Source organism: Lepisma saccharinum, chromosome 12 (genome assembly GCF_977018435.1).
Source record: "Lepisma saccharinum chromosome 12, izLepSacc3.1, whole genome shotgun sequence".
Classification (NCBI taxonomy): domain Eukaryota; kingdom Metazoa; phylum Arthropoda; class Insecta; order Zygentoma; family Lepismatidae; genus Lepisma; species Lepisma saccharinum.
In genome coordinates, this window is record NC_139240.1 from 58,727,811 (window position 1) to 58,740,817 (window position 13,007).

At 36.5% G+C, this 13,007-nt stretch overlaps 1 protein-coding gene across 1 annotated transcript in view; it reads left to right on the top strand.

Moving 5' to 3' along the window:
- Elys (AT hook containing transcription factor 1 homolog) overlaps positions 1-13,007 on the top strand; it is a 119,884-nt gene that overhangs the window by 85,939 nt on the left and 20,938 nt on the right. The window contains exons 26-27 of the mRNA XM_083132450.1: positions 7,044-8,161; positions 11,787-11,848. Of these exons, the coding sequence (XP_082988576.1) occupies positions 7,044-8,161; positions 11,787-11,848 (1,180 nt within the window). The remainder of the gene's footprint in view (positions 1-7,043; positions 8,162-11,786; positions 11,849-13,007) is intronic.

Genomic DNA, 13,007 nt, shown 5'->3' on the forward strand with positions numbered 1-13,007 from the left:
ACACGCTAAGTTTTTACTTGTATTAAGTACAAGGGTTAAACTACAACACTCAAACAAGAATTCGGGAAACAATACAAACTCCAACAAACCTCTAAGAGCATAAAACTGCCTAACCTAACAAAAACAATAGAACACAAATCACTAATTCCTTCACTGTAACATATCTCCGCAAGAGAAAAACATTTGAAATAGAACACCTAATTTCTAAGCCATGCAAAATTATCGCAGGGAGTACATAGTCTCCAGCACTCGGCATTTTTTTTAGCCTTGTACATACATGGACTATATGTTTATCACATCCACAACTACTTTGTACTCTTACTTTTAGAACTTTAAGTCCAGTGTGTTAGATCTTCCATCATTTAAATATTTAGTTGTTAGATTCGAATGTCATTCCGAAATGCTAGCAAATATAATAAGGGCAAGCTACACATTATTGAAAAGTTCCATACTGCTAAGTTGGCATTGTATTTTCTGCTTATTTCAAGTTATTTAACGGCAAATTTATATTTTATTGTTAATGTATGTTTTCCACTTACATTGTAATGTCAATCTTCTGTCCAGATTTGGAAAATGAAAAACATTTTACACAGATTCCAGTATTTCTTTAAGAGTCAACGTCAATTTGGCTATTCGCGCACATGCTATGTAGCTGGATGTTTTGGCCGGTGAGACAGTGTTGCCACATTTCATGATTCCGGCCTTAATAAAGCAGGCCGTGGCCCAACACATTCTCGATCTCAACCATTTAGGAAGTAATGTAATCAGCACAATGCTCCAGCTGCTTGTGCCCCCTAGGGTTGCCCCAAAGGTATCCATTGTTTATTCCTACCTTAGATCAGCCACCCCAAGAATCGAACAAAGTCTCCCATGTTGCAGTTACCACCAAGTAGACCACTGTGGCTCTAGTTTTTGTGCATCATTTTTGTGGACCCTGTCAAAAACCAAATTGCGAGAATAGTATCAGCTAGTATTGATATGTAAAATCTAAGCGTTAATTTCTGATATTGATATTGGTCAATACCAATACATAATCATCAATATTCACTCAGTCCTACTATCGGATTAAAAATTATAGATACTCAAGTTTAGACTGCAATTAATAATTAACCAGTAGTCCTACATAAAACTGATATAGAAAAAAAAATAGCTTATTCAATTTTGCATATGCTAACCAAATTTATTTTCAAGTAGGCCTTGTATTTTTTATCGTCGTGAGAACAAAGAAAGGGAGTTTTTTTTTTTAGTTTTGCAAACGATCGCTGTTTTAAAATGAGAAACGGTTTGTCCGATCGTTGTGAAACTTTAGTACTGTGGAGGCAGAAATGTTTTTAACACAATTCTTAATTTTCAATTTTTCAAAATTTGCCAAAAAGGAGTTTTCTTAAATTTTGTGGAACAACTTTTTCTTACTTGCACTGGGAGGAAAGAGGCAATGTCGACGTGTTTCAATGCACTGGCAGAGATGATTCCACACAGGTAATACAGCGGATGCGAAAAATCTGGTGAAGCCATGCTGGCTCGGTAGCTCAGTGGTAAAGCAATGGCACCGAATGCCAGAGACCTGGGTTCGAGTCCTGTTTGAGCCTGCATTTTTTGCTAATATACATAACTTTTTCATAGTATTGGGTAGCCCTATAAATACAGTATTGGTCATGTTTCGAAGCTATTTCCATCTGTTCTTAAAATGCATTATCATTGTCAATTCACATTGCGAAACCGATTTTATACAAATTTTTATTCAGCGGAGTAAAGCTGTACGTGAAACGTGGCAACGCCGCAAGCATTGACTCGCAGTGCGAGCCCGTAGTTTTCACGATTCAACAGACATTGCTATGTGCCGTGTTGCCACGTTCCGCGTACAGATTTACTCCACTGAATAAAAATCTGTATAAAATCTGTTCCGCAATGTGAATTGACAATGATAATGCATTTTAAAAACTTCAAAACAAGACCAATATTGTATTTATAGGGCTACCCAATACTAACAAAATTGAAGAAAATTGTTTTTTGACAAATTTTGTCAAACTTGAAAATTAAGAATTGTGTTAAAATATTTTCTGCCTCCACTGTACTAATTTCACAACGATCGGACAAATCGTTTTTGATTTACAGAATTTCAAAGAGTGCAATCGTTTGCAAAACTCCAAGAAAAGGAGTTTTTTTGTTCTCACGCCGATAAAAAATATAAGGCCTACTTGAAAAAAAATTTTGTTAGCAAAGATTAACGCAGAATTGAATAAGCCAAATTTTGATGTAACTCAGTTTCATGTAGGTCTACTGGTTAATTTTTAATTGGAGAACAAACTCAAGTATCTATGATTTTTGAACCGACAGTAGTGTGGATTTTTGCTAGGGCTCTTTCCACTATTCTGCTTCTGCTGATCTTTCTTCATTTCCTCTTGGTTGTTTTCCTTCCTACCTTTCATTTGGCACCTTTTTCAGCTTAGTATAAGTAAAAATGCTGTTAATAAATGTGTAGAGCCATATATGGCAAATAAAAGGTCAAGATTTCGGTACAAAAACTGCATATTTTGGGATCAAAAGTGGTACATAGAATGGCATTTCAGTGTTAAAATGGGGAATATTTACCATGGAGTAATTGGTTAAAGTAAAATCACAGTTCTGTCGTATGCTCGATTCCCACCACCAGCAAAAGATATTTCACTTGAAGACGAGAGAAGAGGTGCTTTGTCGAAACGTAGTGTTAGAATAACTATAATTTAAAGCTTAACACTGTTAAGCCTTCTTTCCATGTTAATAAAACATTAAAATGCTGACCAATGCAAACTTTTATAGTATAAAAATATACATAAAAACGTAACGTTTCTACCATCTAACAGGGTCTTCTTCAAATGAAACTTTTCTTTTTGTTTGTTGTGAAGTTTCATCTGAAGAAGACACTGTTAGATGGTAGAAAAGTTACGTTTTTATGTATATTTTTATACTATAAAAGTTTGTCTTGATCAGCATTTTAATGTTTTATTAGTATAATGTAAAGCATTTGACAATGGATAATGTTCAATTAACAAGGAAAATTTATATTTGAAATCATCACATGAAAACAGAGCTTCAGAAACACATTTCTTAGTTTTTCTTTACGGTATAACAATATAGGTACTAAACTGCAAAAACCGCATAAATTTGTCCACTATTATAAAAGACACTAAATGACACTGCAGAGAAGCGACATGAAATAACCAAATCAAATCAAAATGATTGATTTGGTTTATTTTACATTTCTGCCACTTTTGGCCAATTGCGAAGATAAGTATAAGTGATGATATGATGAAGGGACACTCACAAAGAACACCCATGCCCAAGCTAACCCCGCATTATATTCCATTGTGCTAACCACTCCACCACGGAGGCTGGCTCAAATCAAAATGATAAATTGTGAAAGTAACTCTCAACCTGTTTTTGGAAAGGTCACCAATGATGCAGGCAATTTTACTGGTTATCTAGTATGTTGAAAATACATATATGAACACTCACTCTTTTCTGACAAACGTGAAGACTTGCGTGCAAAATATCTGCAAGAAGTATAAATAAAACAGCATGTCTATATGTATTTATATCCACTAATCAAAATTGGACAACCAAGGGAGCATATTATTTAAGAAGGTGCTAACCTTTCATCTTCAGTGGTGAAATTCTGATGTTAATGGATAAGATAGCACAATGCATTAATTGTTACTGGATCAGTGCCAGTTTATAATGACATACCTTTATTAGTATATTATTTGTATATTACATGTTAATACATAGATTCAGTTTCTTTTTCTGAACCTTAACTGCAATGACGGAGCTACCAATGCATATTATTTCCTAGGTAAAGGTAAAGTTCCCCATGCATATAGCACCGTGTCATGAAGGCACATTTAGGGGATGGGAGTGTAGAACCCCACATATTCTCAATCTTGATCATTTTGAATGTGATGTGATCAGCACCACGATCCAGCCATCTTAGAATGAGCCATTCAACTTCTTCCTGAAATTCTGTGTGGTTTTTAACAATGATGTTGCTGGCACGTGACATAAGAAGTTTTTTAATCTCGTATTCTTCATGAAATGTTTTAATTTTATATGAAATCCGTCCTTGAGAGCCAAGGTGGGCTGCTGTTAGAGTGTGTGTGATGCAGGAGACCCAGGTTTGATTCCTGAGATGAATGATTTCAGATAAAAAAATTTCCAGCTATGTCCCTGCAGCTCTGAGGTCCACCCAGCCTCTGATAAATGGGTAACTGCGACCAACTTGAGGGGGAGAGTCAAAAGCAGCTGGAGAGTGGTGCTGATCATGTCACCTCCACAAAAAATGTCGAGATTTTGAATGTGTTAGGCCCAAACCCTGCTATGTGCCTTTATGGCATGTTACAATGTTTATAGCTTCACCATATTGGATCAGTACTCATTTTGACTGTCAGTATTTTTTTTTCCTGTGATCTAGATTCCTACAAATACTGAAATTACTAGAATAATTCTGGTCATTCGTACACTCATGGGTAGAGTGATGTTGTTAGATCTCCTTGATGTTTTTAGAATTATTAATTCGTTCGTGATTTACAAGACCACTGTTTTTCTTGACGGAAACATGAAATGTGGAATGACAGAATGTTTTTGATAGGCAGTAGGTACATTTTCATACCATACTTTGGCACAAAATGATACAAAATAAACTTTAAACACAAAATTTAAAGTTCATTTACTGATGCAACACTTTCTGACGTCTGAATTTACCTGTGAGTTATGCAAATCATTGAAAAATTGATAAATTCTGCTGTAAGTATTTGAGAAGCAAAATTGGACTTCTTTACACAGGAACAAGCTTAATACTCTGATAACTACATAAATGCTCTATTAGAAGGGAAAGCTTATAGTACAGTTTTAAATCAGATTTAGTTATATTCACCATTTTAACATGGATATGCCATTTTTATGTACTGCTTGTCATCCCGAAATGTGCTCAGTTTTGTGTATCTAAATCTTGCTGCTTCATGCAGGGATATTGCCTCAAATTCCCACCCTGGAAATCAATCTAAGGTTCTTGTTTTGAAGATACCCTACCGACTGAACCATTGGGGTTTTCATCGTGCATTTTGTATTAGCCAAACCACTAATTGTGTATCAGTATTGGCTGAGTTCTAATGTACTCTGTTACGGTGATTAGATATTTCCGATTGGTATAATCTTGCTGCCAATCGATTAGTTGAGCTATTCCCTAATAAATATCGGTCTGTATGGAGGAGACCTGAGAAGGGCTTGTCACTTTCTTGGTCAATTACCGTATTTAGTCTTCTGACGTCAGGCTAAATACTTCTGTAGTTAGGCTAAATGTAGTGTATTTATGCAAAGAGATTTAACCTTTACTGTCCCGATGATGTAAGGTTGTACTGGCCCGATGATACCATATGCTATCATGGTGCTGATTGTGAAATGAATGTGCTTTTTGGAGCTTCATACTCTTATGTTTGGGTGGAAACTCTGACACAGGTCTGGAGCAAACCTGGGAAATTCACATTGATGACCCCCCTCTCCGCAACATATCCATGCCACATTTCCGAACAGAGTTTCACATTTCGGCTCATTATTCAACTTGTATGGCACCCAGGAACATGAAACATGTTTCATTCTCTTGAGAAACGTCCATTCTTTGAAAAGAATACTAAGGTTTGTGCCTTCTTCCCAAAATAGCAGGACAAGAGGGGGCAAACTCCAGATATTTGTGTTTTTTTACATTGAAATTCGGGGGTCGTGCCCCCCCAAGCCCCCCTTCCTCAGTCTCGCGTTCTGAATTGTACACGGTTGCATGCGCTGATGTTTTAGCTGCAAAACAAAAGTTGTCCGAAATAGATTGCTCCCATAGTGCCAGAGTTATAGCAATTTTCCTCCAAAGAGTGTTCGTTAAAATTCCTTCAGAGAAGCCTGGACCAGAACGGGGATACTTTCGTAAACCTGCTCGGCTGTCTAAAGGTTAAGCCTAACTTATCCACTAAAGCATTCCGTGCTTATGTCAGATGAGATGCGGCGCTTGACCAAGAAGGCTTTTGAGTTGGGTTCGATGGGTCAAATCCTTCTGAGAAAGCACTCAAAAAGTCAACCTTCCTTCCACACAGTGCACCCATGACTTCATTTTGCAGACTATGAAGGCTCTGGCATCTGGCCTTATATCCACTAAAATCATCCATGGGGCTCGTGTTGTATGTTGTGTCCTGTCCATATGTGTTTGTGATTGTCTTGCCATCTTATCACCATCCTCCAGGATGTCTACCAGTCTGGAAAAGTCAGGGAATTGACTTTGAATTGACTTTATCTATAATTGTCAGGAAAATTTACTGTTTTCTGAAAAAATAAACATTTTTGTAGTATAATAAAAAGTATTTTTTTTTACAAAGAAAAAACTGAGAAGTAAGATATTTTAAATTTGGTGATTTTTTTGGGCAAACTATACTTCAGTTTTATATACTTACCAGTAGTTACAGTAGAAATTGCACATAAAATACTGTAGGAAAAGAGTCATATTTGAAGTGTTTTCAAGTAGAATTCTGCTACTTCAAGTAGAAGTCTACTACAGTAATTAGTATGACTAGAAAACTTCTTACGTCACGTGCCTGCAACATATTTGCTAAAACACTAAAATCACACACAAACAGCACGATAAAAAACACTGAGTCATCTTCAGGGCTGGTCGAGAAAAGACTGAGTAGACGCGGTTGTCGTAGACTGCGTCTACTCAGCCTTTCCTCGACCAGCCCTGAAGATGACTCCGTGAAGGAGACGAAAGCTTGGAAGAACTCCGAAGTGTTTTTTATCGTGCTGTTTGTGTGTGATTTTAGTGTTTTAACAAATACAGTAATTAGCTATTAGGTATTTATTACTTTCTTGTCGTATTTTTGGGTTGTTTGGTTGATATTAGGATTAATACATATGTCACTATAATTATGTTGGGTTTTTAAAATTATTTCGAGTGCAAGTTTTTGTCTTCAGAAACTTACTCTTATCTTGTTTTAAATAAAAGGTCTATATTCATTTTTTTTTACCTGCAGGGAGCATGTGCCAGAAACAAGCACTACAGTTGAGAAGAGATACGAAGAAGTCAGCGGCTTGAGAGATGAGAAGGCAGATTCTGTCCAAACAGTTCGCAATGAGAAAGACGTACCTTCTTTCATATTCTCAACAGGTACCGATGAAGAGGAAGCAACTGAGGAATTCCATAGCTTTGAAGAGCAGCAGGTTTCAAAGGATGACGGTAGGGAATCTTCCAACGAAGAAGAGATGGATGTTGAGGAGTCCAAAGTGGATGCTGAAGGATTCGAGCAACAAATAGAGAAGAATGATGAAGACTTTGAACACCAAATAGAGAAGGATGCTGAAGACTTTGAACACCAAATAGTGAAGGATGCTGAAGACTTTGAACACCAAATAGTGAAGGATGCTGAAGACTTTGAACACCGAATAGGAAGTGAGCACCCACAGGAGAGGTCCGAAATATGTGAGCAAATTGCGGAAAAGACTGGATACGAATACAGCGAAGATACTTTTAAAAAGTTGTCAGATTATAATGAAGATGTGGATGGATATACGATCACAGACTTGACAAATGCAGTTAGAAAAACAGAGCATGTTGTAGACGATACTAGAAGTGTGGAGAAAGCCAAAGCAACCGAACCGTCTGAAATTGAGTGCATCGAACTGACAGATAGTGAACCGGAAGGAAAAGAAGAACCAAGCCAGAACAGCGCGAGCGATTGGTCGGGAGATGAGAGCGAAGGAAGCGGAAAGAGATCCGAAGACTCTTACGAAGAAGAAAATGAAGGAGAACAGGAGGAAGAGGAAACTGAAGAAGAGGAAGAAGTGCTGGTCTTGAGTTCAGAGGAAGATAAGGAGACGAAGGATCCGAACAGGATGCCTGAATTTGAGGAGCTGGATTACGAAGAGGAGGATTTGCAGGACTCCATGCAAGGTTCGAAGACGGGCGCAACGTCTTCGGAAAGTGATGAAGTCGAGGATGGTAGTTTGGTTAGGATGAGGAAGGATGCCTTGATGCCCGGTACATTCTCAGAGCTCCAAACTTACAACTACATTCAAGGAAATAAAACCAGTTCTGAAAGTAGTGAAAGTTCTGATTATGAAATTCAGAAGGGATCAGATTACAATATACAAGGTGAGAAATACTTTTATAAAGTTCTACTTGCATGTTTCATATGTAATACCAGTAAATTTCACCAATAATTGTGGTGAAAACTGAATGTTAGTTATATCAACACAACACCAATATGTATATGTGTGTGTGGGGTGGGGGGAGAGGTGACAGAGTGAGTGAGTTGTGTGTTTCTGGATGTCTGGGTATATGCTAACCTTTTTTATCATCAAGCAGTAAAATGAAATGAAAATTAAATCTTTAGGAAAATATTTGTCATTTGTACCTAAAAGGGACGAGGAGATAGGTGAGTGGAGAAGGTTACGTTATTTAGAACTGCATAATTGGTATTCGTGTCCAGAGAGTATTAGAATATTTAAATCAAGGAGACTTAGATGGGCAGGCCATGTGGCACGAATGGGAGAGGAAAGAAGAGTTTACAGGAATCTTGTTGGAAAACCTGATGGTAAGAGACCTGTAGGAAGGCCAAGGCAAGAGGAAGCAACTGAGGAATTACATAGCTTTGAAGAGCAGCAGTTTTCAAAGGATGACTGTAAGGAATCTTCCAATAAAGAAGAGATGGATGTTGAGGAGTCCAAAGTGAATGCTGAAGGATTCGAGCAACAAATAGAGAAGAATGATGAAGACTTTGAACACCAAATAGACAAGGATGCTGAAGACTTTGAACACCAAATAGACAAGGATGCTGAAGACTTTGAACACCAAATAGAGAAGGATGCTGAAGACTTTGAACACCAAATAGAGAAGTATGGAGGGATAACGTTGAGACGGACCTAAAAGAAATCTGTAAGGATGGAAAAGATTGGATTGATCTTGCCCAGGATAGGGACAGATGGAAGGTTTGTGTTGCTGCAGCCATAAACCTTCAGGTTTAAGAAGGCTAGAGAGTGAGTTTAGTTATTTAGCGATGAAATAAAAAGCTTTGGGAATGAAAGCTCGCTGCTCTTCTTTAATCTACTGATTATAATGCAGAATCATTTCGACATCAGTTAATTTTATCGTAATAGTTGAAAGGCTTCTTGTACATTGTTTTAGGAGAGACTTGGTTATTCACAGTATTGGTAGCATGTTTGTGCATTCACTAAACTAAATAAATTATACAGAAATTGTAAGATCAGTAATCTCAAATTTCGGCAATACAAAGAAGAACCTAAGCCCTTGTCACGTAAGGAACAAATAAAAGAGATTTTTGTCATTTTCATTAAGGTGATCATGACTTTGCATCTCCAGTTTCATGTAAAATTTGTTTTCTTAGGGACGTGAAAAATAACAGGAATGGAAAAGAGTCTGTTTATAATTTGTCAGTTCTGAAAAATTTGTATTTTTTTTCATGACTTCTTTTGGGAGGGGGCATGTTCCTGCATTTTGGACGATACGTGATGAGTTCTCAATGAAAACCAATCATATGTTGGGTGCTGCTGAGCAAGATAGCATTATTTTGTTCAAAAATAATATGCAACACAAATAACAGCATGACAAGAAAGGCAAGAAAATTGCTCCCAAGCTTCAAACTCCTTCCCAAAGTCGTCGTCTGACTGCAATTGGTGATTGTAGATGAGAAGTAACATTATGGGGCCTGCACCGTGGCTGTGCAGTCTAAGGCGTCAATGCTTTGGGCTCTAGGTTCATGTCTCCGGGGGCAAGTGTAACAACAAGTTTTCGGCCTCTGTGCGGGCCACCCACCATCCTGAGAAAATTGGGAAGCTACAAATTAGTAGTGTAACCCGGTCATTGAAAATCTACGACTGGGGGTTTGTTGTGCTGACCACACATCACCGTGTAACTGGGGGGATGATTGCCCACCTTGGTATGTGGAAGTGAGGCGAGCAGTCTGTAAGTAGGCTCCTGGCCCTCACAGGCTGTTGTGGCATGGGTTAAGTTAAGGTTACGTTAGGGTATTCAACTTGGTACAACTCATAGAAGCCAGTGAGATGGTACTGTAAGAAGAGAATAATAAATTTAGATGCAGGAGATAATGTAAACTAAAGACAAGTTTTACCTTTGTGTAATTATGTTTTGTTGCCATAATTATTAAATTTAAAAGTATATATTTTTTGCTTCAAGTATGTGTTTGTACAGTAATGATAAAACATTAGTTTTGTGTTCATGTGCAAGGGCTGCCTATGGAAATGTGGAGGCCACTTTTCCTTTTAAAAATACTAATTTATCACTAACTGCAATTAAATTGTCAGCGAGACTAGTCTGCAAACTCATACTCAAGAAATATTGTTCTTCCCTGTACTTTATTTTTGCAATACTGCAAAGGGTAATCCAGTAACCTTGTAAAAATAAAAACTCTCGCTCGTACATACATTGCTGCATGGCTGCAGCAACACACGCCTTCCATCTGTCCCTATCCTGTGCAAGGTCTATATACTCTTTTCCATCCCTACTAATTTCCTTGAGGCCCATCTCAACGTTATCCCTCCATCTTCATCTTGGCCTTCCTACAGGTCTTTTACCATCAGGTTTCCCAACAAGAATCCTGTAAACTCCTCTTTCCTCTCCCATTCATGCCACATGGCCTGCCCACCTAAGTCTTCTTGATTTAATCATTCTAATAATATTTGGACATGAATACAAATTATGTAGTTCTAAATTATGTAACCTTCTCCACTCACCTGTCTCCTCATCCCTTTTAGGTCCAAAGATTTTCCTAAGGATCTTATTTTCAAATACTCTCAATTTATGTTCCTCTTTCAATGTAAGGGACCAAGTTTCACATCCATATAATACTACAGGCAAAATTACGGTTTTGTATATTTTAACTTTTAGTTTCTTAGATATTAAACGAGAAGACAAAAGTTTATGAAGAGAGAAGTAACATGCATTTCCTGAATGAAGCCTACTTTTTATTTCCTCTTTAATATAATTTTCATTTGTTAATATTACTCCTAAGTACTTGAATTTGGAAACTGGTTCACACGAGTTGTTATCAATAATTAGATTTTGATTATTACCTAACACTTGGTTTCGACCTGTAAGCATATATTTAGTTTTCTCTTTGTTAACTTCCAAACCTATCTCTCTAGCTGCTTTGAAAAATATTTTAGCATTATTCTTAATTGTATTTATATCATCCCCTAATAAGTCTACATCATCTGCATATGCTAACAACTGAGTCACACCATTTAATTTTAGTCCTTCTTTAATTTCTTTTACCTTCCTAACATCATATTCTAAGGCAAAATTAAATAGCAATGGAGATAATGCATCTCCTTGTTTTAACCCATCATAAATTGTAAATTTGTCAGACACATTAATACCAACACGAATTTTACTTTGTTTCACTGGTGCATACCTTTATCATATTAACAAGCTTTTTAGGTATTCCAAACTCGACTAATATATTATATAATTTATCTCTTTTGACTGAAACTCAAAACTTAGATTAAAAATATAAATACCATATCCAAGATCTTGTCTTAAAATCTGTAAAGATAGATTGGAAGTGTATTCTTTGTGTATTTCAGGAACGTGAAAATTAATGTTTTAACATATGGTATGCAGGCAGATCAATGCATATGGAAACAAGGTCTATAAAAAGACAATAACAGTTATGATTATTAGTTTTACTACATAACCAGTTTTCATTATTTGAGTCTTTTTCATTTTGTGATATTTGCAGAGGCTAAAGAGGAGTATACGTTTGAGGAGCAACTTCTACCAAAAGTTGAAGCCGAACCAAAGGTAAGGAATTTGAATTACTTATCAGTTGTAGCTAAGTTTATGAAGCCTGTATTATTGTAGGCATTCAGAAATTGTTACATTTGCCTAAGCTACCAGACAGGTGGTGAATTGATCGTGAACAAAAAACTGCATGGAAAAATGAACTGTAAGTTGAGTAAAGTGAACTACCTCTCTCCGTGTAACCACCAAACGGATATTTTTCGATGCAATGAGAAATCAAAGTTTAAGTTAAATGTTTATATTACTTCTGGGCCTGTGCTGATACCACTTACAAAATATTGTCCAATAGTATGGCTGAGACGGTGCTGATGTATCAGCATCAGAAAGTATTGTTGTTGTTTTTTTGTTTTTTTACCGGTACCGGCCAATTTTTTTGTTTTTCCAAGTGTGAAGGAAAAATTCATGTGGTGTTTGCTATAAATACCATGAACCTAAGCAAGTGTTGTTCTTAGATTCATGTTGTTAGTATAAGTCTATGCACGGGTGAAACATTATACTCATATATAATAGATGCTTAATTATATTGTTGTGCAAAACAAAGGTGACTACTATTTGAAGGGCTCGGGGTGTAAAACATGGTGACATTTTGGTAATTTTTTGAGTTACAAAAAATGTGCCATCCTTCAATTTTCGAGTGAGATTGCCATGTCATACAATTTGCATTAGACTCAGTGAAGCCTTGTGAAATTAGTAAATGCAACATGAAGACAAATTCATCTACAGTATAGCGTCTAATGACCTTTTTTCCTAATGAACTCTGAAATGACCAAAATGTCACCATGTTTTACTCCCGAGCCCTTCAATTAAGGAGATGTATTGGTCATTGCCTCTAAATGTATGTTATATTTTATTTGTCAATACATTATTAATTTTTGGCATCAATTTTATGTCAGTACTTTAGTATTTTTCAACAGTGTCTACCAAAATAACAAATTCAAATGATTGACTTTTTCTTGATCTTTTTTTTTTAACCTTTTTTAAATCGATCCCTACTTAGATATAGTTATAAATTAGTAGAGGCACATATTTTTGGTAAATAAAAAGGCAAAATTTCGGTACAAAAACAGTCAATTTTAGGTTCAACGGTGTTATAGCGGTGAAAAATTGGATCAAAACTGGTATACAAAATGACATTTTGGTTTTAAAATTGTAAATATAA